General features: G+C 44.1%; 1 protein-coding gene across 4 annotated transcripts in view; it reads left to right on the top strand.

Annotated features, from left to right (window-relative positions):
* Positions 1-111: 111 nt before the first annotated feature.
* The window catches only part of LOC122705456 (ergosterol biosynthetic protein 28 homolog), a 28,906-nt gene continuing 2,935 nt past the window's right edge, over positions 112-26,082 (top strand). The window contains exons 1-4 of one of the 4 annotated variants that reach the window (XM_043920854.1): positions 112-338; positions 10,039-10,294; positions 20,896-21,059; positions 23,403-23,493. In XM_043920854.1, coding sequence (XP_043776789.1) covers positions 20,927-21,059; positions 23,403-23,493 — 224 coding nt within the window. In that variant the 5' untranslated portion in view covers positions 112-338; positions 10,039-10,294; positions 20,896-20,926. Of the gene's footprint in view, positions 339-394; positions 533-10,038; positions 10,295-18,483; positions 18,567-20,895; positions 21,060-23,402; positions 23,494-26,082 lie in introns of those variants that run through there. The other 3 variants (XM_043920853.1, XM_043920852.1, XM_043920855.1) reach the window with 3 other exon arrangements.

Here is a 26,082-nt window from a genome sequence, read left to right as displayed (position 1 = left end):
CGCCCCCACTCTCAGCCCGGCTCCAGGATTGGTTTGTGGCCATCAGTCCTCGTTCTGATTGGCTGTTCCGGTTCTGGGGGACGCCCTGGGTCTCGGACCCCTTTACCGCTAATCAGCTGCCCAAGCCTCAACCCCAGCACTCGGCCCTTGCAGTGAACACACCTGTTGAGCGCAGCAGAACAACTCCGGGTTCGGAGACAATCTTTTGGGGTCGGCGGGGAAAAGAGCGGATAAAAGAATTCAAGACTTCTTTGAAGACCGGCCGGTGAAGGAGGAGGGTGGTAGGCGCAGAGCGCTGTCCCCGCCTGCCCGCCCCGAGCGATGGGAAGATGAAACAGGTAAAGGCTTGCGCCCGCGCCCTCCTCCCCGGAGAGAGGGGCGCCCCCGAGTCCCGGCGGGCGCCGGCCGCTGCACTTCCCTCTCTTTGTCCGGAAACAGTCGTTGGCGTCCGTGCGCGCTGGGCTGAATCGCAGCGACTTCGGCTCTCCGCGTCCTTTCCATGGGAAGCTTCTGAGGACCTTCCTGGGATGGGGTGAGCCATGGGTGGATCTGAGAGCCTGATCCTTTTAGGGAGGGGACACTCCTCGGGCTAGTGCCCACTATCTTCCGATCGTCCTGTCTCTTCCTGCCCAACTTGCAGCCTAGGACAGGTTGGCATTCCTTCGTCGCTTGGAGGTTTAGTTTGTTTTTTTATTAATTTAAGGGACTTCCCAACATTTTTGGAAATTCTGAGAAATCCTGTTGGGGATACTCAGAAGAAAACCTTGAGATTGTTCCATACTGCCCATTTCGCTGAACATTGTAGGGATCTTTGTCGGAATTGCCTTTCCTCGTCCCCTATTTACGTTATCACATGTGTTAATGCATAAAAAATTAATGTTTGGAAAGTTTGAATGCTCATCTTTGAGTAACAGGATTTATGGTCATTCAAACATTTTCTTATCTATTATTTCCAGTCCATCCTCAAACACAATGAAATGTACCTTTTCTTTATTAAAGTATTTTAATTAGAAATAGGCTAGTTTTAATGTTGATTTGATATTCGGATCATAGTTTGTGATTTTCAACAAGGAAGAATAATTTTTTAGAGCGTTTGGAGGGAAGATTCCCCTCCTCCCTCCCCCCCCCCCCCCCAGCTATTTATACCCTTGATTCAGCAGAATAAGACCATGGCATCTGGGCCATCACTTCATGGCAAATAGATAGGGAAACAATGGAAACAGTGAGAGACTTTATTTTGGAGGGCTCCAAAATCACTGTAGATGGTGAATGCAGCCATCTGAATTAAGAAATTAAAAGATGCTTGCTCCTTGGATGAAAAGCTATGACCAACCTAGACAGCATATTAAAAAGCAAAGACATTACTTTACAAACAAAGTTCTGCCTAGTCAAAGCTATGGTTTTTCCAGTAGTCATGTATGGATGTGAGATTTGGACCATAAAGAAGGTTGAGTGTCAAAGAATTGATGCTTTAGAATTGTGGTGCTGCAGAAGACTCTTTTGAGAGTCCCTCAGACTACAACAAATCAGTCAATCCTAAGGGAAATCAACTCTGAATATTAATTGGAAGGACTGATGCTGACACTGAGGCTCCAATACTTTGGACGCCTGATAGAAAGAGCCGAGTGATAGAAAAAAACCCTGAAGTTGGGAAAGATTGAATGCAAAAGAGAAGTGGATGGCAGAGGGTAAGATGGTTGAATAGCATGACCGACTCAGTGACTCAAAAACATGAATCTGAGCAAACTCAAGGAGACAGTGAAGGACAGGGGAGCCTGGTGTGTTATAGTCCAAGGGGTAGCAAGGAGTTGGACATGACTTAGCGACTAAACAACAAACATCAAGAATAGAAAAACAATAGCAAAAATAAACAAAATAAAAAGTTAACCTCTTTAAAATGATTCTCAAAGCTGACAAAATTTTAGTTCAGTTTCAGTTCAGTTGCTCAGTCGTGTCCGACTCTTTGCACCACCATGGACTGCAGCACATCAGGCCTCCCTGTCCATCATCAACTCCCGGAGTTTACTCTAACTCATGTCCATTGAGTCGGTGATGCCATCCAACCATCTCATCCTCTGTCATCCCCTTCTCCTCCCGCCTTCCATCTTTCCCAGCATCAGGGTCTTTTCAAATGAGTTAGTTCTTCACCAACTAACTAAATGAGTTAGTTCTTCAGTCAGGTGGCCAAAGTATTGCAGTTTCAGCTTCAGTATCAGTCCTTCCAATGAATATTCAGGACTGATTTCCTTTATGATGAACAGGTTGGAACTCCTTGCTGTCCAAGGGACTCTTAAGAGTCTTTTCCTACACTGCAGTTCAAAAGCATCAATTCTTCATCGCTCAGCTTTCTTCATTATCCAACTCTCACATCCATACCTGACTACTGGAAAAACCATAGCTTTGACTAGACAAACCTTTGTTGACAAAGTAATGTCTCTGCTTTTTAATATGCTGTCTAGGTTTGCCATAACTTTTCTTTCAAGGAGCAAGCATCTTTTAATTTCATGGCTGCAGTCACCATCTGCAGTGATTTTGGAGCCTAGAAAAATAAAGTCAGCCACTGTTTCCATTGTTCCCCATCTATTTGCCATGAAGTCATGGGACCAGATGCCATGATCTTAGTTTTCTGAATGTTGAGTTTTAAGCCAGCTTTTTCACCCTCTTTCACTTTCATCAAGAGGATCTTTAGTTCTTTTTTACTTTCTCCCATAAGGGTGGTGTCATCTGCATATCTGAGGTTATTGATATTTCTCCTGGCAATCTTGATTCCAGCTTGTGCTTCATCCAGCCCAGCATTTCTTATGATGTACTCTGCATATAAGTTAAATAAACATGGTGACAATATATAGCCTTGATGTACTCCTTTCCCGATTTGGAACCAGTCTGTTGTTCCATGTCCAGATCTAACTGTTGCTTCCTGGGCTGCATACAGATTTCTCAAGAGGCAGGTCAGGTGGTCTGGTATTCCCATCTACTGAAGAATTTTCCACAGTTTATTGTGATCCACACAGTCAAAGGCTTTTGTGTAGTCAATAAAGCAGAAGTAGATGTTTTTCTGGAACTCTCTTGTTTTTTCGATGATCCAGCAGATGTTGGCAATTTGATCTCTGGTTCCTCTGCCTTTTCTAAATCCAGCTGAACATCTGGAAGTATTTTGAGCATTACTTTACAAGCGTGTGGATGAGTGCAGCTGTGCAATAGCTTGAGCATTCTTTGGCATTGCCTTTCTTTGGGACTGGAATGATGTGGCCACTGCAGTGTTTTCCAAATTTGCTGGCATATTGAGTGCAGCACTTTCACAGCATCATCTTTTAGGATTTGAAATAGCTCAGCTGGAATTCTTGCCTTGAGAACCCCATAAACAGTATGAACAGTATTAAAAAGCACCACCTTAAATACCTGTAAAATGGGGCAAATTATTCCTATGATCCCTTTCAACTTTTTTTTTCTTCACTATATTTCTAAGTCAGAGGATAGAGGAAAAAATAGGCAGGTTAAACTATCAAGCTTTAGACAGAAACTTTAGAAACTAAAGCTGCTTGTCAATCCACCTCTAGCTGCAAACTGGCACCACTGTGCCTTAGCACCTACAAATGAAGCATTACTATAAAAGGTAAAAATGTTTGACAAGAGTCAGGAACACAATAAGCACACACAACCGACAAGAGCCAAGGCCTGAATCATACTATCTGTAGAAAGCCACATCCTGACAGAGAATCTTTTCAGAGAACCTCTGAAAAGAGAAAACAGGTAGTAGATGAATCGTTAATTCTGTAAGGTTGACCTAAAAACACTTACAGCAGGCGCTGCATTGTCACTAAAAGCATGTTCCCACCAGTTGGCAGTAAAGGGAAAAGATTCAAAATGATTCAGTTCAGTTCAGTTCAGTTGCTCAGTCATGTCCGACTCTGCGACCCCATGAATTGCAGCACACCAGGCCTCCCTGTCCATCACCAACTCCCAGGGTCCACCCAAACCCATATCCATTGGTTCAGTGATGCCATCCCACCATCTCATCCTCTGTCATCCCCTTCTCCTCCTGCCCTCAATCTTTCCCAGCATCAGGGTCTTTTCAAATGAGTCAGCTCTTCGCATCAGGTGGTCAAAGTATTGGAGTTTCAGCTTCAACATCAGTCCCTGCAATGAACACCCAGGACTGATCTCCTTTAGGATGGACTGGTTGGATCTCCTTGCAGTCCAAGGGACTCTCAAGAGTCTCCAATACCACAGTTCAAAAGCATCAATTCTTTGGCGTTCAGCTTTCTTTATAGTCCAACTCTCACATCCATACATGACCATTGGAAAAATAATAGCCTGGACTTGACAGACCTTTGTTGACAAAGTAATGTCTCTGCTTTTTAATATGCTGTCTAGGTTGGTCATAACTTTCCTTCCAAGGAATAAGCGTCTTTTAATTTCATGGCTGCAGTTACCATCTGCAGTGATTTTGGAGCCCAGAAAAATAAAGTCAGCCACTGTTTCCATTGTTTCCCCATCTATTTGCCATGACGTGATGGGACCAGATGCCATGACCTTAGTTTTCTGAGTGTTGAGCTTTAAGCCAACTTTTTCACTCTCCTCTTTCACTTTCATCAAGAGGCTCTTTAGTTCCTCTTCACTTTCTGCCATCAGGGTGGTGTCATCTGCATATCTGAGGTTATTGATATTTCTCCTGGCAATCTTGATTCCAGCTTGTGCTTCTTCTAGCTCAGCATTTCTCATGATGTATTCTGCATATAAGTTAAATAAGCAGGGTGACAATATACAGCCTAGACCCACTCCTTTTCCTATTTGGAACCAGTCTGTTGTTCCATGTCCAGTTCTAACTGTTGCTTCCTGACCTCCATACAGGTTTGTCAAGAGGCAGGTCAGGTGGTCTGGTATTCCCATCTCTTTCAGAATTTTCCACAGTTTATTGTGATCCACACAGTCAAAGGCTTTGGCATAGTCAATAAAGCAGAAACAGATGTTTTTCTGGAACTCTCTTGCTTTTTCGATGATCCAGCAGATGTTGGCAATTTGATCTCTGGCTCCTCTGCCTTTTCTAAAACCAGCTTGAACATCTGGAAGTTCATGGTTCACATATTGCTGAAGCCTGGCTTGGAGAATTTTGAGCATTACTGTGCTAGCATGTGAGATGAGTGCCATTGTGTGGTAGTTTGAGCATTCTTTGGCATTGCCTTTCTTAGGGACTGGAATGAAAACTGACCTTTTCCAGTCCTGTGGCCACTGCTAATCAAAATGATTAGGAAAATGAAAATTGGGACTTTAAATTTTCATTTACACCAGAAACCAGGACATGTTAAGAAATTACACTTTTACAGACATGAAAGAACAAAAAACTTGGATTAGTAACCAAAGTAGACTAGTTTTATGGTTTACTTTATTGAAAGCCTAAGAACATTTTGGTTTTTAAACAGTTATTTCATGAGAAACAGATACTATTCACTCTTTGGATCCAGACTACATAACTCAAAGCCTCTAAGCCTCGTTCATCCCAATGTCTGTGCTGGAAACGCCTTCCCCACTTTCTCTGTTCACCTAATCCCACTCTCTATAGCCCAGCTCATCTCACCACCTCCCTGGAGCCTTCCCCAGCTCCTGCAGCCCACAGAGATGTATTTCTCTGGACTGTAGCACTTGCTGTATAATCATTTGTTGATGATCTTTTTAACGGATATAAAGGCAGCTTTTACAATCAGAATTAAATACTTTTTAAGGACTAAAGAATCTATATACCAAATGAACATTTCCACATCTATATGTATAAATCTGTAATTTGGGATCCCCAAGGAACATATAGAAAAATAGCCCCTTTACATTTACTATTGCAAAGAATGTTGTGCAAAACAAGGATGCCTGGACAGTTTCTAGCTCTAATGTCCAGGATTGCAAACCATGAATACTTTAATATAGCCTAGGGATCTGATCAGATCTAGCAGATGTGCATGGAGAGATATCTTGGGATCAAGTCAACATCCTAGACGATTTAAGACCTTCGAACTTCCAAAACTGTAGAAATGTAAGCCTGTTCCTCCAAGTGTGAACAAGATTGACTTTAAGATTCCTAAAGTATAAAACAAGTGTTTCATAGACATGAGCTGATGGAACAATCAAAACTGAACAGTAGGAGTTTAAAAGTAAGAGGAGCAAACATTCATCAACATGAACTGAGGTGGAGGTGGGGTGGAATTACACCTGTATTTTCACTAACTTCTACTAGAAATTTAGCACTTCTCAATTATGAATATAGGCAACAAGCCACAGTAGTATTAGCATTACCTGCACCTTCAACTCCATCTGAAATGACAGGTTTTTTGTACCATATGACAGTTGTTCCAGACATCTCAAAATAACATTGATATTTATCACTACTTCTAAGTTATGGCAGTTACTAAAATTGCTACTAGATCACCTGTGATTACAGTCTTCTCATCTGGTGTGATGAGAAAGGACTACAATTTGGCAAGCCTCTACCCTCAAGCAATCATTCAGTTACCAAATGTTGAAGGCTCACAGTGGTGGTCCAGGTATCTATGATGTTCCTGGTATTCTCCACTTACAAGTGTTAATGAGAGATCACCCAAGAACAGGGAGCTTATGCAAACTAAGCAAAAATAGTCTTCAGGTTGCTGTCTTTAGGAAATAAAATTGAAGTTTTACCTTCTAAATGAATGATCTTGCTACTTTACACATTAATAAATTCCAGATGTATTCATTCATTAAGTTAGTCATTCAGGCAGCAAGTATGTATAGAGTACTTACTAAAATAAAATTAGTTTGAATCATCTAAAATAAAATGAAATCATGTTGAGTCATCTAAAATCCTCAATATTTTGACCATCTTTGACTTACTAAAATAGCAATTTCTTATAGTTCAATCTAATGCTTGTGAGCCCAACCCCTAAGAGAGGCGAAGTCGTTCAGTCGTGTCTGACTCTGCGACCCCGTGGGCTGTAGCCCACCAGGCTCCTCCATCCATGGGATTCTCCAGGCAAGAATACTGGAGTGGGTTGCCATTTCCTTCCCCAGGGGATCTTCCCGACCACTAATAAAAGAGATGGTCATAAAGTAAAAGAAGATTTTGAATCAGAAAGATGGATGCCTGCACAAGTTAACAATGTGGTGAAATGGCTAAGAGGCAGCACAGAGAAAAAGTCACAAAAAGGCAAAGTTCCCAGAGGAAATTATCCATTTAATTATCCTGAATGAGAATGACCCAAATACATTAATAATAACAAATCTGTATTATTTTCTATGACATAATGTGATGAAAATCCTCTCCCCAAAGCTTTACTAATGCTTCAATAATTTTTTCTAATTAAATAATATAATCTTCTACTGTATTATAAGAAATATACTTTAAAATCAATATTAAGTCCAGCAAGAATAATGCCTTAACATTTGTATAGCGCTTTGTCATTTAAAGGTAATTTTATACACATTATTCTATTATATTCAGCCTGGGAGATACTATCCCCACTTTTCAGATGACATAGCACATGAATCCTAGTGGACTTACAGAAAACTTTAAAAACTAATCTTATCGTTAAGCCAGATTCTCTCTTTGCTCTCTGTGACATGTAATAATATTAAAGGAGGCCAAACATCTAAGAGCTTCAAAATCCTGGAACCTAGGTCCAAATCTCAATCTATCACTTAATCTCCATGCGACCCTAAGGAAGTTCTTTGATATCTGTGGGGCTGAGCTTAGTTAATTGGGAATAATAACATCTTCAGATGTTATTGTTAAATGGGATACAACAGTTAAACCCCTTACCATCACCTATAGCAGCTACACTTAGCACTATCTTCATTTACATTATTGTGAGAATCCAGCAATTAAGAAACTTGACTCTTATCTAAAAGAACTTGAAAAAGCCATGTGTCTCAATAGACAGCACAGGCCTCAGAATTCTAATGGCCTGTCCCACACTTACTCAAATAACTTATTATTATCATCACTCTATCATCCTAAAGGCTTTGGAGAAAATAACCAATGTCACAGTGCTGGGAGACCTACTTTTCTTCCATATCTAAAAAATTAAAAAACTCCTATGTTAGGAGCTCTGATCAAGAGTTGACTAAGAGCTAATAACTGTGCCATCTAGGGCCGATGTTCACTCATGAGGCCAGAAACAGAGCCTTATCTCGTTTCAGATAGCTGATGGTCACCCCTAAAAAAGATCCCAAATTAGACCATGTATGGAGGCTAAAACCAGAGTCAGATAACACCAAAGGAAGGATATTGGTAAAAGAGGATAGGAGTAAAATAAAAGAGAACTATCTTCCAACCTGAAGGCAAAGGATCAAAAGCAGGCTTGCTATTCCTTACGCTTGGCTTACCACCTCCTCGTCCTCTGAGGATGATGCTGTTTCCTCCAGGTCCCAAGCCATCATGACTGGCATTTCCTTTAGAGTCTGTCATGCAGTCAGCAGACGGGGGCCTCAGAGACCTTTCCTTGCACATTCACTGGATCAAACAATTTGGGTGGCACAGATTCCTGCAAGAGAGACAAAGGATCTGAAACGTAACACAGCTGTCTTTTTGTTCATCATTGCTGGTGATCTTCTATGTAATGAAAATGGATATTTACCTAAATACTGTCCAACCTCTCGAGGCTTAGCTTTTTTCACAGTGCCTCACATATGACACAAAGATCAAGATTTTATTTTTCAAACATATTGTCTGTCCTCTGTGTATTTGAAGAGTGGCTATTAAGTTTCTTGTGTTTCTTTTACATATTAAATCTAACGTGCACCAAAAGGACAGGCTTACTTAACTTTGAGGACAATGTGAGATAGGTGGTTGATTGCATAAAACATAGGTTCCTTGCTAGCGAAACCTGACATGAGTTAAGAAAAACACAAGTTTTAAGATCCTAGCAAATATCTCTTTAGACTTTATGACAAGCACAGGTAAAATAAGATCATGATTCCACTGAAATAAATTCCAGCAAAAAATGAATATATTCTGCTGAATCAAGGCTATAAATAGCTGGATGGGGGTGTGAGGGGGAGACTGTCCATCCAAACACTCTCAAAAATTATTCTCCCTTACTGAAAATCATAAACTATGATCCAAATATCAAATAGACATTAAAATTAGCCTATTTCTAATTAAAATAATAAAGAAAAGGTACATTCCATTGTTTGTTTGAGGATGGAATAGAAATAACAGATAAGAAAATATTTGAATGACCATAAATCCTATTACTCAAAGATGAGCATTCAATCTTTCCAAACCTTATTTTTCTGTGCATTAATATATCTGATAACATAAATAGGGGGCGAGGAAAGGCAATTCCCACAAGGATCCCTACACAAGTTCAGCGAAATGGGCAGTAGGGTACAATCTCAAGATTTTCTTCCGAGTATCCCCAACAGGATTTCTCAGAATTTCCCAAAATGTTGGGAACTCCCTTAAATTAATAAAAAACAAACTAAACCTCCAAGCGACAAAGGGATGCCAACCTATCTAGGCTGCGAGCTGGGCAGGAAGAGACAGGGCGATAGGAAGATTGAGGGCACTCGCCCGAGGAGTGTCCTCTCCCTAAAGGGATCAGGCTCTCAGATCCACCCATGGCTCACCCCAGCCCAGGAAGGTCCTCAGAAGCTTCCCATGGAAAGGACGCAGAGAGCCGCAGCTGCTGCGATTCAGCCCAGCGCACCCGCAAGCCAACGGCTGTTCCTGGACAAGGAGAGGGAGGTACAGCTGCTGGCGCCGCCCGGGCTCAGGGGCGCCCCTCTCCAGGGAGGAGAGCGTGGGTGCAGACCTTTACTTGTTTCATCTTCCCACCGCTCGGGTGGGCAGGTGGGGACAGTGTTCTGCGCCTACCTCCTCCCTCCTTCCCTAGCAGGGCTCCACAGGAGTCTTGACTTCTTTTTCCCTGCTCTTTCCCCCTCCATCCCAAAAAGATTGACTCCGAACCGGGAGTTGTTCTGCTGCGCTCAACAAGAGGGTTCGCTGCAAGGGCGGTGTCCTGGGGGTGAGGCTTCAGTCAGTTCAGTCGCTCAGTCATGTCCGACTCTTTGCAGCCCCATGGACTGCAGCATGCCAGGCTTTCTGTCCATCACCAGCTCCTGGAGATTACTCTAACTCATGTCCATCCAGTCAGTGAAGTCATCCAGCTGTCCAGGGAGTTTGTAACTTCCTCGGTCCTGTCTCATTGCAACAAAACTTTGAAGTGATGGGCAGACCAGCATTACAGCCCTTGGATGGACCAGTGTCACAGCTCCGTGTTACAGCTGTTTATTCAGAAAGTAAAGGAAAATACGTCCTCGAGGCATGAAGGTATGCCAACCCAAAAGACGTGAAGAGAAGAGAGGCCCCTGGCCCAATTTGGCTCCTCTTTCTACATGTTTTTCCTCCTCCCTCTGAGCCTGCCCTAGGTAAATTGGGCTAGCCAGGAGTGCTGTTTGTTTTACCTGAGGTCCTCACTCTGGTCCTTGGACCTTCCTTTGTTTTATTTTCACAGGCTTTTCCCTTCCTTGACTTCTAGCCACCACCATTCTGGACTCCTTTTTCCTATTCTAACTCCTTAACATTCCCCCCTCAAGAGATGGGCGGCCCAGTTCCTTGGGAATAGGGGCGTGAGGACTTTTTGGCTACTTCCTGCTGAACTGGGATGGCGAGGGGCATTGGGCCTCGCCATCTTGCTAGTCTCAGGCCTCAGAGTCCTTACAGTGGTGTCCATCTAAGGGTGAGTGATATTTCCTGTGGTTGGCAGTAGTTTTATATATCTTTGTTGAACTGGCTCTGCATGTTGTAGCATGTTTGACCTGGGCAGAGACAAAATGGGTTAGACAATTGATAATACATGGAGCAGTCATAAGCAGCATTAATATAGTGATGACAGGGAATAGTAGGGGCATTACCCAACTCCAAATTTCCCATCGCCAGGAGGATCCCCCAAAGAGAGATTATAGCCACTCCAAGAACTCCCCAGCTCATTCTTTGAGGTCCTGTAGGATCTATAATGTTTTTCTTGAGGACTAACAACAGGTCTCATTCAAGATGGCTCAAGTCCCTCCTTGTTTAGGGATCAGGAGGTCTATCTCCTGTCTATTTTGGAATACAACACCTTCCCAGCTGTGTTGGCTCTTTAGAGCTATCCAGAGAAATCTTATCCCCAGAAACTTAATTTTGAGGGTGTTCATTAGAATGGCACTCATTTGTAGTTCTGAATAGGTATCCAAGATCTCCCCGGGGCTCACAGGTGTACTGAGTGTCCTCTTCTGTTTTCTTCCATGGCTTGACTTGTGAGTAGTGAATCCAGGAGTCATATCCTAGTACCTTGACTGCTGTGGGGGTAGAAAGTATTACAGGGTAGGGGCTCTTCCATGTGGGCTGGAGTTGAGCTTTTGGGGACCCATCCTTCCAGGCTTTAATTAGGACTTGAGTCCGTAATTAAACTCCCTTTAATTAGGACTTGAGTCACCCATATAGTGGTGACTCTTTAGAATATTTTGGGTCCTGGTTGACACCCCACAAGCGTATATCCTTGTGGATATTGCCCAATGGCCATGGTATAAACCAGAGGGTCTGAGCCTCTGCATCTAGGAAGAGGTCATTGACATAAACAAGAGGCCTCAATATAGCACCTAATAAGGACTAAGAACAACCTATTCCTTAGGGGCAATATAGGTGTGGAGGAGAGCTATTGGTAAAGCCTCCTTCCATCCCAGGGAAGTCTTCTGGGTTAGCTTTTTTATCACTGATTTTAAGAATTGGTTGGCTCTTTCTACTTTTCCTGAAGACTGAGGCCTCCAGGCACAATGGAGATACTAAGTAATGCCCAATGCTTTAGAGACCTTTGGGTGACCTTAGAAGTAAATGATGTCCCACTGTCACTTTGTAATGACATGGGCAGACCAAATCTCAGAATTATTTCATGGAGCAGTTTTTTTTTGTTTTTTTAACCACCTCCTCAACCTTCTCAGTCTGTGTGGGAAAGCCTTCAATCTACTCTGTGAATGTATCTCTCATGACTAATAGGTATTTATACCCTTGAGAAACTGACATCTGGGTGAAGTCCCTCTGCAAGACCTCTCCTGGGTAGGTGCCACATCCTTGGAAGGGCTGGGCCAGCTGGGGTCTTTGAGCTCCTTGGGGGTTGTTTTTTAATTGGCAAGTGGGACAACAGGAAACCAACCACTTGCCTTATAGTTGTTTGGAGGCCTGTTCCTCTGAAGGACCTTCTCCCCTAAATGAGTGGCAGCATGTAAGGAGTTAACCAACTTCCATTGGAGGTTCCCAGGCAGAAAAAGGAGTCCCTCCTTTGGAAACATCCCATATGATCTTCTTGAAAGTCCTCATTCTTAGCTTTAAGAGTCTCCCTTCAATATATGAAGAAGTTTCTGGCAAATTAGTCTGTGGAACTAAGGTGGCAACCCCTATTAGGTCATTGTTCTATAATGTTGCTCTCTTAGCTGCCTGATCAGCTGCTTGGTTCCCTCGTGCCACTTCAGTGCTCCCTTTTTGGGGTCCTTTACAGTGGGAGACTGAAACCTTAGCGGGCAGATGAACTGCCTCTAAGAGCCTAAGGAATTGATCACCATATTTGATTGGGGACGCTTAGGTGGCCAGTGGCCCCTTTCTTTCCAAATAGCAGCATGAGCATGTAGCACCAGAAAGGCATACTTGGAGTCAGTGTAAATGGCTACTCTTTTTCCTTTTTGCAGCTCTAAAGCTCAAGTCAGGTCTATGAGCTCAGCAAATTTGGCTGAAGTACCTGGTGGCAAAGTTTAGCCTCTATGGGCTCAAAATTGGAGACTATTGCACATCCGGCTCTTCTTTTTCCATCCAAGACAAAGCTGCCTCCATCAGTGTACCAGATTTTCTCAGGATTGGTCAGAGGATCTTCTGAAAATCCCTCTGGGGGTTTTGTCCAGTGGTCCAAGGTTTCTAGGCAAGAGTGAAAGAGGAGAGAGCCCTCGGGGGTAGGCAGGAGGGTGGCAGGGTTAAGAACCTTACAAGGGGATATAGTCAGGCCTGAATTTTCCATCAGCACTTGATATCTGAGGATTCTTTGATCAGACATCCATAAATGGCCTCTCCCATTCAGGAGTTGTTTCACTTGGTGGCTGGTAAAAAATAGTTTGCCCCCAAGAGAGAGTTCTAAAGCATCTTCTATCAGGATTGCAATAGCTGCAAGATTTCAAAGGCAGGGAAAGATCTCTTCCCAATAAGGGAGGAGGACACTCAGGAACCACCAGAAACTGGGAAAATATTTGTCCGTCCCAGCAAAAAAGAAGTGCTTGGGTCAATCTTTTAGTAATTGTTTTTCCTGTATCACCCAAAATGGTACAGGTTTGGGAGGTGAAGGCTCTGGAGTAGGACATCAGGACACGGTAGGTAGCCCCTGTGTCAACCAAGAAATTCTCAGAGCTACCTGCCACATCCAGTTGCAACCTTGGCTCCAGCCCCATGATTGACAGGCTGGAGCAGGCCACTTCAGTCCTGTTGAACCATCGTGAGGGAAGGCTTGGCACTTGACCTTGAGGCTCTTGAGTCCTGAGGGCAGAGTGCCACCCATTCTCCCAGTTGATGGCATTTGTAGCAAGCCATTTTAGGAGACTTGTCATGGTTTAGACAGTCTTTGGCCCAATGCCACGCCTGTCTACAGATTAAGCATTTGCCTCGTGCCTTGTCCTTCATGGGCTCGGGGTTTGCCATAGGGCTTCCCTGGAAGGCAGTCAGCATCAGGCATGCCTTGTCTCTTTCCTTTTCTCCCTTTCCTGAGCCTTGGCCTCCCTCTCCTGTTCTCCGTTATAAAAGGTGTTGGTGGCTGTCTGGGCCATCTCATCTAAAGAGGCAGTAGGGTCCTGCTGCTATAGCTGTCGTAACTTTATCCTGATGTCTGATGCACGTTGGGGCAGGAATTTGTCCTTTAAAATCACCTGTCCCTTGTAGGAGTCTAAGTCCAGGTTGGTAAACTTCTGGAGGGCCTCTTTAGCCTTCTTAGAAAGGCAGTGGGGTTCTTGTTGGGCTCCTGAGTTATTGCTGAGACTCGGGCACAGCTGATGACTTTTTGCTGGGCTGCTTTCAGTCCTGCCTTCACACAGGTCAGAAAATGATCCCTTTCCCGGATGTGCTCAGGGTCATTATAATTCCAACTAGGATCTGAGGAGGGAACCACAGTTTCCCCTACTGGGTATTTATTGCTTGACCTGTGAAGCCCCATAGCATACCTTTGGGCTTCCTTTAAGACCCTAGTATGTTCAGGGTCAGATAAAATTTGACTAAATATGACTACAATGTCCTTCCATGTCAAATCAAAGGCCAAGGTAATGTGTTGGAATGTATCTATATATTTGCCTGGGTCATCTGTATAGCTTCCCAGGTCTTGTTTGATCCATCTTAGTTCTAAGAGGTTCTTAGTCTTATGGACCCAGGTTGGTACAAATTCTCCTCCAGTTTTGACTAAGGGACATACTCGAGTTGCCTTTTGTGGAGGGGGTGCTCCTGGATATGGGGGCATGTTTGGATACAAGGAAGGAGCACCAGGCAACTCGGGAGCCATGGGAGGTGAGCCTTCACCCAGGGGTTCCTTTTCTTGGTAGTCTGTGCCTAGCACATTTGCCTAGTAGTGAAGGAAGGAACAGACAGAACAGGCTCCATTTTGAAAGCAGGACTCCGTCTTAGGCCAGACTGTGAACATTGGCTACACGCATGGTCACCCTCCCAATGGACTCTGAGCTTTGTGCCCTGTGTCTATGGAAACGGCATACCAATGGAAAACCAGACCCCCGGATGAAAGAGCCTCAGGACTTGTACCTACCTAGACTCTCTGTCGCCTAAAAGAATATGCTAATTATCTCTGTAACAGAACTGAGTCGTAAATTCTATTATGCTTATTGGGGTATGAACACAGGCCTATTGATAAATGTCCACTGTTTAACCACCTAGGCTTATGGCACACGAATCATGGGTTAACTTTGATCGTATCTCTCTTTTACTTTGTCCAGACTAGTTTCAAGGAATTTGGGGAGGTGGGTTTGAACATGTACACTTAGGGTATATAAGGTTTTCGCAAAAACTGGTCGGGGTCCTTGCCTAAGAGGAGACTCTGCCTTGGGCCCACCAGTGTAATAAACTGCACTCCACTATCTGCATTGTCCTTCTGAGTGAGTTTGTTTCCTGGAGCATGTGGCTAAAACAGTAGGCTCACTTTCAGGGCATACAACAATCCCATACTTAAGACAGAGTTCCTTCATATCTCTTATTCGGAAGAAAATTTGGACATAGGGGACCTCTGTCCATTTCTCTTGTCTTTTGCAGAATAAGTCTAGCTGCACAGTGGCATTGTAATTTAAAATTCCATCCTCAGGCCAGTGTTCCTTGTCCCCTAGAGGATACTGTGGCCACGCAGTGGCACAAAAGAATTTTAAGCAACTTCTCCTTAGAGTGAGATGATGGAACGGCTTTCAGTTATCAAGGATACATCTCAAGGGCGTCTGTTGGGAAGTGGATTGGTTATTTCCCATCAGAAAGACAGTGATGACAGGGAGGAAAAGAAAAAGAAAAATCTAATAGGCCTCCTCCAATTTCCATGGGTGGACTCCTTTAAGGGTGAGTCTTTTGAAGTACCTACCCAGTACTGTTGCAATCTGAGAGCCAGCCATCCCCAGGTCAGGGTGCAGATCCCCAGGTAAGCTGAGGCATGGCAGCCTCCTGGAGATTGAATCCCCAGGCAGGTCGGGGCAGGTTGGGGCAGGTCGAGGCACGTCGACCTCCTGGGACCGCTGGACTGGCCGATATCCAAGCAGGTTGAGGTGTGACAACCTTTCGAGGAACAGATACCCATGCAGGTCGAGGCAGGTTGGCCTCCTGGGACCCCTGGACTGGAGTTGAGCATCCCCAAGTTCTCCAGCATGACCAGTGCTGGGTAGGACTAAGGGGTTGTAATTTTAACTCATTGCCAGTTTGTTCACTGCAGATGGGAATGATATCATGATGTAAAGCAGTCCAAGCCTGTGCCCTGAGACTGGGAACCTGGTGAAGCAGCCATAAGCCTTATCCTCTTACTGCTCTAAGGGAATCTAAGTCACTGATTTCCTCCCCTAGTCCTCCATAAGAGCAGATTAGGGTGTCTCCAATGGTAAACATTTCATTATCATAGATCCACTTTAGGTAATAACAGAAGTAATGACAAAGGAGTGGGTTATCTGGCCCTGTTAGGGACATTAAGAGTGTCTTAACAATAAGCGGGGTGGAGCAATGTCACCTACAAGGGGGCAGGGTCCTGGTTGTAGGAGTTAGTAAGTGGCTTAAGAACAAATTGATAAGAGGCAGCAGACCAAATGCTACATAAAAGTGGAGTTGAGATTTGATCCGGGAGAATGTCTGTAACTTTAAGAGAACGGTGGTAAGGATTTGGGCCCAAACAGCCTGCAGGGCTAACTCCCAAAGTGGCAAACATTATCCCCGGAAGCCCAACTGCCCTTGAAGGGATGCCACCGACAGATGGCCTTCTAGTGGGCATTGCATGCCTGTCACCCTCCCTAGCAGGTTCACTGAGAGATGCTGTTGTTGCACATGTTATAGGAAACATGGAAGGTGAAGGCCTGACTATCCAGAGGGATTGGATATTATACAGTATTTCCCTCCCAAGGGCCAGCTATTTTCAGGTTGTCCCTCCAGAAGATTGTAGAGGCAACATTGTGAGCCTGGACAGGCCTCAGGAAAAGAGCATGAAACAGGACGGAAGGGGGCAGGGCACAACTTTTGAAAGAATGACATAGCGCAAGACCATAACATAAACCAATTAAAATCAAATGGGCCCAAGATGACAAATCGAACTAAACCTTGATCCCCAATGTGTAAGCTAAATGACACAGCAAGAGGTGGCAGGACAGTTCCAAGGCACTCTCAAAAGACAGTGAGTGGATAGTTCACCAATGGTTGGGATGATCCTCCCACTCATTACCATATGAAATCACTCAGCTCTGGGAAACTAACCACACCACATTCCATGGCCACCTCAGTCTCCTCTGCGATGGCCCTCACCCTGTGGCATGTGCTTTTCTCTGAATCGAAATAAATCCACCTGTTACCTATTGCTGTGTCTCTAACCGAATTTTTGCAATGAGACATCAGAGCCCAAGTTTCATTAGGTCCTGAAGCCAGACACCACGGGTTTTGGCCGGGCTCAAGTCCCAGGAGAGAGGAGCAAAGGACAGGAGGAAAAACCAGTGGGAAAAACGTGCCAAGGAATCTTCATTACCTGCCAGAAAATCCGCTAAATACCTGACCTGTGCTCACAGTTTTCATTGGCCTGACCCTTGGCACAAAGAAGATTAAGGACAGAAGAACCCCCAACCACTTGGGCAACACCTACTGGGGCCCAGCAGATAGTGGAGCCTTTGGGACACACTGAGGAAGAGCCCCTGCCAGCGTCCCTCATTTGTACCCACTGCCAATCACCTACCTGGTCATGGGAGGTTTGAGGAAACAAGAAACGAGAGACTGTAAAGAAATTAAGATTTGTTAGGTATATGTCCTTCCAGCCATAGGAACAAGGACCTTAACTGGAGGTCTTCTGCAATCTGAGACTAAGCCACAGGAGCTTTCTGCTGAGTTTGTTTTTCACTGTCCTGGTTCCCAGTACACTGGGCTTCTGTCACTTCCCCTGCATTGGGTTTTCTTCAAGTTGAGCTTCCACCATGGGAGCATTGGCTGAGTTGGGCTCCTGCTGTGCTTGGCCTCCTCCTTGCAGGGGAAGAGCTGATGTTGTTTCAGCCAGGTTAAATCCAAGTCATAGCATGGTAGATGTCAGGGGAGTTTGAAATTTCCTCGGTTCTGTCTTGTTGCAACAAAAATTTGAAGCAATGGATGGACCACCATTACAGCCCTCGGACGGACCAGTGTCACAGCCTTCGGATAGACCAGTGTTACAGCCCTCGAGTGGAAAAGTGTTACAGCTCAGTTTTATTCAGAAAGTAAAGGAAAATACATCCTCCAGACGTGAGGGCATGCCAAACCAAAAGGCGCGAGAAGAGAGGCCCTTGGCCCAATTTTGGTTCCTCTCTTTATATGTTTTTTCTCCTCCCCCGGGGCCTGTGCTATGTAAACTGGCCTAGCCAGGAGTGCTGTTTGTCTTACCTGAGGTCTTCACTCCAGCACACAGACCTTCCTTTGTTCTATTTTCCCTTCCTTCTCTTTTAGCCACCACCATTCTGGACTCCTTTTCCTGTTCTAACTACCTAACACAACCACCTCATCCTTTGTCATCCACTTCTCATCCTGCCTTCAATCTTTCCCAGTTTCAGGGTCTTTTCCAATGAGCCACTTGTTTGGATCAGGTGCCAAAGTATCGGAGTTTCAGCTTCAGCATCAGGGGGTGGGCTTGGGCAGCGCCAACCACAGATTGGCAGTAAAGGGGTTGCCTGCTCCAGCATAACCTAAACAGCCAATCAGAACGAGGACTGATGGCCACAAACCAATCCTGGAGCCGGGCTGAGAGTGGGGGCGGGGACAAGGGCTCAGGTAGACTCAGGTCTGGAGCTGTGCTGGGGCAGTCTCTTTGCTGCTGCTGCTTGTGTGCTGAGAGCACTCTCGCCAGGTAGGGTGTACGTGGTGGGGGAGGTAGGTATCTGTGTGGCTTCTAATGGAGAGGATCCGCACAGCCTGGAACAATGCAGATGGGATAGAAGGAAGATGTTCGGGAGGCAACATTGCAGGGAGAAAAGAGATTTCAGAGACCAAGCGGAGAGGGAGCTGGGAGAAGGAAGAAAGCTTGGTAGGTACAGAACGAGTGAATCGATGAACGAATGAGTGGCCACTCGGAGCCTGGCACAATGAGAGGTACCTTTGCTTTCTAAAGTAATTCTTATAATAACCCTCGGAATAGGTCATTTTAGTCTTCATTTTGCAGGTAAGGAAACCTAAGCTGTAAAGTGTGAATTACTTGCCCACGGTCACACAGCTACTGAATAGTGAGGCCAGGAAAGGAACCACTCACTCCCGACTCTACTAAACACCACACCTTTCCTGGCCTGGGGCAGGGCGAAATTTGGGAACATGTGTTGGATTCTCTCAGAGGCCCCCAAAAGCGTTAAGGAAGCCATGCTGAGGGGCTGGCAGAGGAGTCTGGAAGAGTGCTCAGGCTGTGCCTTCATCAGCTATCTTCTGGAGTTTCTGAGAGTGTCTGTGAAGCGGGCATAAGTTCTGTCAAAGAGGGTGGCCATCCATGCAGCTTTTCTGACTCTGAGAGCTGAAGCCTCCTACTGAGGGAGGGTGAGATAACAAGGAGGATGGTGAGGGGAGGGGAGTGTGTGTATCTTGGCCCATGCTGTAGCTGCTTGTGATTCCATTAGAGCTTCATTCTCTCTGGACTTTGACAGAGTCCACTTTTGTGACCCATTTGTACTGAGAGGTTCATCCACTGACCCTTCCACCTCTGGAACTTTCTTTGTTTTTTGGTGTGTCACACTGTCTTGAGACATTACTGACTTTATCATTTGTTTCAGCTGAGTAATTTAGGACCCTAGCAAAAGGCCTACTGTCAAAGTGACAAAGGAAGCGTGATAATTTAGTGCCACTTCAGGCCAAAGAAATTAACCAGACAGTAGATAAACCATATGTGTTATGGGTCACATAACAAAGATGGGAAGAAGCAACTCCATGATTAGATTTTTATCTACATGGTTTTCATTTAAACCAAGATAATTTGAATCAGTGCTCAGCAAGGGTTGATCTAACATTTTGTTCTGTTTTTTAAATAAAAAGTACATAGCCCAATGGTATTTTCTATCCCACTTGAAGACAGGTGGCTATGGTTTGCTTGCCTCTCTCAAAAATGGAAACTTCATCAAAATATGCTCAGTGAGACCATCTTAGAGACCAACAGACTATGCTTTGTATCTCAGCTCTTTCACCTATTGACTGTGTAACCTCAAGCATGTCACTTAACATCTCTATTGCAGCCCTCATCTGTAAGTGGAAATATTAATAGTGTCTCCCGACCTTGTTTAAGGATTCAATGAGATAATATATGACAGGTGCTTGGCACAATACATGGTGTATATAAGTACTCAATAACTGTAATTTCTTCCACAACCCAATACCAACATTGCTGTTTCCTTCTCCATGTAATTTTCTCACTATTTCTCAAGTCACCACAATTTAGTTATTTTTAACTTTTATATTGTTTTCCTAATTTACGGAACATGGTGTCCCTGTCTGAAGAGAAAACATAAAGCATGTAAATATTCTCCTCAAACCTAGATGCCATGCAGACGTACAAGGCTTATCTGTGCTTGGAAGGATCAGTCACCAGAAGCCAGGCAGGTTTCTGTTAGAAGTTTTATAATCAGCTTTGAGGTACTTGCATTTCAAAAGAATGATGTGAAGCACCAGGTTAGAAGTAAAGATCCCAGGGGACTGATTTCAGCCAAGAGATGAGAGTTCTGATTTAGGCTAATATTTTGGGAAATTCCTTAGAAAAAAATAAGCATGGTGCTACTTATTTCAGAGTATACTTTTGACTCACCACTATTAGTATGATGAAATATTGAGACTAATTTCCGTAAATCTTACACCAAAGTCCATTTTGTTTCTTTATAGTGATGTTTGGACACCTTCCTCTCCTCTGTTTCCTTTCTTTCCATTTTTCCCAGTGGGTTTGTCATTTCCACCCACTGCATTATTTAGCCTTTTTACTCTGGTCAGCACACTTTGATTTAAGGTAGATATTCAAAGGCAGTGTGCCAACCCTATGAAGGGTGCATGGGGGTAGATGAGCCTCAGGTACTTGGGAGAAGAGTTTATGAAATGACTGACGAAGTGAGAGTAGTACAGCCCTCACGAGTGGGACACAGGTTAACTGCAGAGCGTACGGTTGAAGCACATTAACCATCTGTTGTCTCCTGCCCTTTGCTTTTGTTTCCAAGGCAAAAAGCCCTCTCAGGTTGGAGGGGAGCCATGAGCCGATTCCTGAACGTGTTACGAAGCTGGCTGGTGATGACGTCTGTCATAGCTATGGGTTCCTCGCTGCAGGGCTTCCGAGATCACACCTTTCTCTATGAAAAGATCTATACCAGCAAGCCAGACCTGGGTAAGAAAGCAAAAATCTGCATCCTTTGTGGGAGTGGCCTAAGTGGTGGTCCCAGACCTGGCTGTACATCACAATAGCTGTGAAAAACTAAAACCAAACAAAACGCAGACGGCCATTTCCCTCTCCAGACCTAATTACTGAATCCTTCACCCCCTGGATGGGTCACAGGAAGTTCTTTTTAGAAACTGCCAGGGTGATTCTGATGCTGCCTAAGCTATCGAGCCTCAGCTACTAGAGTAACAGACTTGGTGGATAACAGTTGGTCTTTTTGCCTGCAAGGTTCTCTGAATACCTTTCCCTTCATTTTACACTGCCCTCGGCAGCTGGTCTGTACAAATACCATTACAAGGACAAGTGAGGAAACAGAGTTCCTTGATGACTCTGCTGCCTGATAGGAAACCATGAAGAAGGTTTTCTTGTTAGCTTCTTTCAGAAATCAGGTCATGGTGCATATCGTTTATACCCTACATTGCATATGGAGAATTACTAAGCCAAGGTCTTCTTAAACCATGACACAGACCCTGAAAAGATATCCCAGGTTGGTTTCAAAAAGAGAACTTCCGCAGGCCCCTGATGGCTTTCCCCATTGTCCTAAGTCTCTCTGTAGAGAGTGGTTGCACATCTCAGCATGTGCTTCCTTGCTCTGATATGTGGGGTGGCTTGAGCTGCAGCACCCTTTCATAGTAGTGACAATTGTGTGTCACGTTTATAGGTAACCCAGATTCAGGCTCTGACCTAGCTCACATTTCTGCAACATCTGGGTATAAAATGAAAGTAAGCAGGCTAAGGCTCACTTTGAACAAAGCTCAAGTACAATAGGCTTAGAGAACCTGGAAAACTTGGTGGAACAATTGAAGTTTTCACCCTCCAGTTCTGTGTCCTCCGGTGGTCCAGGAACACAGGTTTTTAGAGGTCATCTGGCCTAGCCCTTTGAATTTAAAATTGAGACAGAAAAGCCCAGGGGTTATGTGATTTGCCGAAGGGCATCTAGGTGAGCAGAACTGTGTGTGTGAGCCTGCGCAGGCCTGCATGCACACAGAGCCTGGAAATAGGTCCCTAATGACCTCCTGGTACTTTGCTGGTGATAGCAGGACCCTGGAGCATCCAGTGGAAGAATTTTACCTGATGTCTACTCTGGTTAGGATTACTGAGATACTCCACTTTTATTTCTCACTCAGAGAGACATATATAGAAAGAGAAAAGAGAAATTTCCTGTCTTTTCATCAGAAAAGCTATCAAAATGCTTAATAAAAAATGTGAAAAGGAAAAAAAGAAAGGATATAGCTCTCCAGGATTAACCACTAGATATTAGTTTGGGATATGGGATTTTTTTCTCAAAATGACTACCATCTAAAGATCTGTGGGCTTGTGAACTTGGTGTTGCCATCTGGTTTTCCAAAGGCTGAAAAATCTTAAAGGAAAATACTGAAAGGTATTTTGGTTGTGAGTCTTGCCCCTTAAAATGTCTCTTGTTCACCAGACTAGCAAAGAAGGTATCTTTGCTTTACACCATAGATCAATATCAGTACATCAAAATCAACAAGGCAAGGCTTTAGAAAATAACAGGGGTTCCTGGGCCCACCTCCAGACTATATGATTTAACTGATCTTGTATCCAGGTCTTGGTAATTTTATAACTTCTACAGTTGATTCTAATAAATGCCCAGGGTCAAGAAGCACTGTTATGATGGACTGTGATTTAAGCTCTCTGGACAAGAAATTTAGCACAGCAGTGCCAGAATGAAGCTAGCAAGAGCAGAGTGGCCCTGGCTAACACCAGTACTTTGTTCCCTTCCCACACGCACAGGAAACCAGCCTATATATTCACATAATATAGATCTGAATTCAGGAGATCCAGGGACCTGGGTCTCTTATAGACCAGGTGTGGCTCTCTAGACAGAGCTCAGTATTTCTGTGTTCTCTCCTGCATCAGCCTCACTGAAAGTCTGCTGACCTCCTGGCATCTTGTATTGACAGACCTCTCTCCACCGTGTTGCCCCACACATACCCTGATTCAGACTCACTGGGCTTCACCAATACCAGAGCAGCTTCCAGGCAGAGCCATAAACCACTAACCCAGGAGTTACTGCTGAAGCGGGCTACTCATTGTGTTTCTACTCTTGTAACTTGCCCATTCAACTGTAGGCCTTTGAAAAGGTGAACCAGTTCGCCTTCTGGAATTCTTTCCATTCCTTCTAGTTCCCACGTGCAGCCTCAGAGCCTGTACTTGCCCAGCCAAAGGGATCACAGGCTCAGCTCTCTGACTCCTCCAGTGAAGTTGGAGGAGTTTGGAGGGAACCCTGACCCACCCTTCTCAACACTCCTGCTTGTTTCTGCTGCACAGTGAATGGCCTCCAAGCTCGGACCTTCGGAATCTGGATGCTGCTCTCATCAGTGGTTCGCGGCCTCTGCGCCATCGACATTCACAACAAAATGTATGTAAGGGAGGGAACAGCATCTCCCTGTGTTGGCAATGGGTGCTAAGCAGAGCCATTGTGTTCCTCCCTTGGAGACTTGTTTATGATTAAAATCAATGAGGCAAGGCTTTAGATAGTACCAGGGGTTCCTGGGCCCATCTCCAGAGTGTATGATTTAACTGATCTGGTATCCTGGTCTGGGTAATTCGATAAAATTTCTTCGGTTGATTCTAATAAGTGCCCAGAGTCAAGAAGCACTATTATGATGCACTATGATTCCATCATATGGCCTATGATTTGATACAGTAACCTAGGATGTGAAGATAAAAGATTACTAGGTACCATTCCTTCCAGTCCTGAAGGTCTTTAAATCTTAAAAAATCTTTGAGACGGACACAAGCAAACTGGTTATGTTGTGATCCAGTGGCCTGCCTCATATCCCTCTACTTCTTTCCTAACGAATCAGCCTTTCTTCTACTAAAGAGGTAGTGTGCTTGCTCTTTTTAGAGAGGCCATGACATACCTTATTCTCACATTCCTCCTTGAGAGGCAGGGATGAAAAAAATCACAATCCATGACATCATGAGCCCACCAGTAAACAGCTGTGTGTTTACACAGAGTCATGAAGTGAGGGTCACAGAGAACTGAGCACTCCTCTGTATTCTGCCTCTTCAGAGGACTCACACAGACTGCGTGCATGTGTGGGTGCACACTCAAGTCCAACTCTTTGCGACCCCATGGACTGTAGCCACCAGGCTCCTCTGTCCATGGTATTTTCCAGGCAAGAATACTGGAACAGGTTGCCATTTCCTACTCCAGGGGATCTTCCTGACTCAGGGATGGATCAAACCTGCATCTCTTGAGTTCCAGCATTGGCAGGCAAGTTCTTTACCTCTTTGCCACCTGGGAAGTCCTCATACAGACTACATACTGTTGTAATCCGAACTGGCCACTGGAAGGGGCTCAAGATTTCTTTCCAGCACCAATTATCACCTCAATCAAGGTGGAAACTGCTCAGGTCCCCAAATGAGGCCACCAAAAGAGCTTCATACTAAAATTATTTTGTGTTAGCCAGACTCTCAGCACCTGGGCAAGAGAGGAGATGGTGATATTTATTGAGCCCCTCTTATTGTACCAGATGCTTCCACATGACATTGATTAAGTCTCCTTCTAGTAGCCCTGGAAAGCAATGATTTTTTTTTGCTGATTCTGTAGATCTGTGTATTAGAGACTCAATTCATTTAAACTAGGACAAGTGGGATTTGAGAGGTATTAGTACTGTGATCTGTTCAACTTTATTTTTTCGTATTTTTGAACCTGAAACTATGGACTACTTGTTCTAGATTGACATGTGTTTTTGGAAGCAACATGATTTAGTGGAAACACTCTGAGGCCCAAGAATGAAAACTGGAAAATAGGCTCTGGTCTCATTTCTATTGGTAATAGCTTTGAAGCAGCAAGTTTATTATAGACCTTCTCTGCATCTCAGTCCCTTCATGTAGAAAATGAGACTCCTGCACCCTCTCAGGGTAACTGGGAGGGAGTAAGGACTGCATAATCATTTTAGGGACTTCCCTGTGGCTCAGACGGTAAGGCGTCTGCCTCCAATGCAGGAGACCCGGGTTTGATCCCTGTGTTGGGAAGATCCTCTGGAGAAGGAAATGGCAACCCACTCCAGTACTCTTTCCTGGAAAACCCCATGGACGGAGGAGCCTGTTGGGCTACAGTCCATGGGGTCACAAAGAGTCAGACACGACTGAGTGGCTTCACTTCACTTCAATCATTTTAACAACCTTTACCATGATGAAGAGTTACTGACAAGTAGAAGGGTAGTATCTTTTGTTTGTTGTGCTTTGGGGATGAGCTGAGACAGCTGAGACTTATCTTTACCTCTCTTACCCATTCATTTCCCCTTCACCCAACACAGGACAGCTGGAAATGCTGATTTCTATTTCCAACTTTATTTTTAAAGCCTGGGATTTTGGTCTATGTGCTTCTGATATGCTCTCTGATTCTATCCCCTCCCTAACCAGAAATTTGAAATCAATTCCCAGTTGCTCTTACTTTCTGAGACAGTCTGCATTCTGCCCATTTAACGTGTATTTCTCTAAAAAAAAAAAATACTTTCACTTCAAAAAAAAAAAATCAACCCTTACATACATGTTTATTAAGTGTGTAAAAATATGAACAGGAATAACAAAAATCAACCTTAAGATATTATTTCCTCTGGGGAGAAGGGAGGCAGTAGAATGGGATCAGGGTGGAAAGAGGATCCACAGGAAACTTGAACTGAATTTTGTAATATTTTATTTCTTAGGAAAAATGTATCTGAAGCAAGAATGTCAAGACACTGAGATTTGACGTAATAGGGTATTGGTTGTATAGAGACAAATTCTATTATGTATGATATTTTGTATGTTTGAAGTATTTCATAATTTTAAAATTTTTGATTAAATAAATTAATTTGATTTTTTAAATGAATTAATTATGAAATAGTTTTTTAAAAAGATACCAGCAATCAAATTGGCCCATCATCCTATAACTTCTGTCTTCCCCACCTCCTTGTCAAAACTGAGGAACAAGTTCTCTTCCTGTGAGGTTGTCACT

The sequence above is a fragment of the Cervus elaphus genome, chromosome 12, assembly GCF_910594005.1.
Source record: "Cervus elaphus chromosome 12, mCerEla1.1, whole genome shotgun sequence".
NCBI classification, from domain to species: domain Eukaryota; kingdom Metazoa; phylum Chordata; class Mammalia; order Artiodactyla; family Cervidae; genus Cervus; species Cervus elaphus.
The sequence above is the reverse complement of the archived record's forward strand: the minus strand, read 5'-3'. Positions and strand labels throughout refer to the sequence as shown.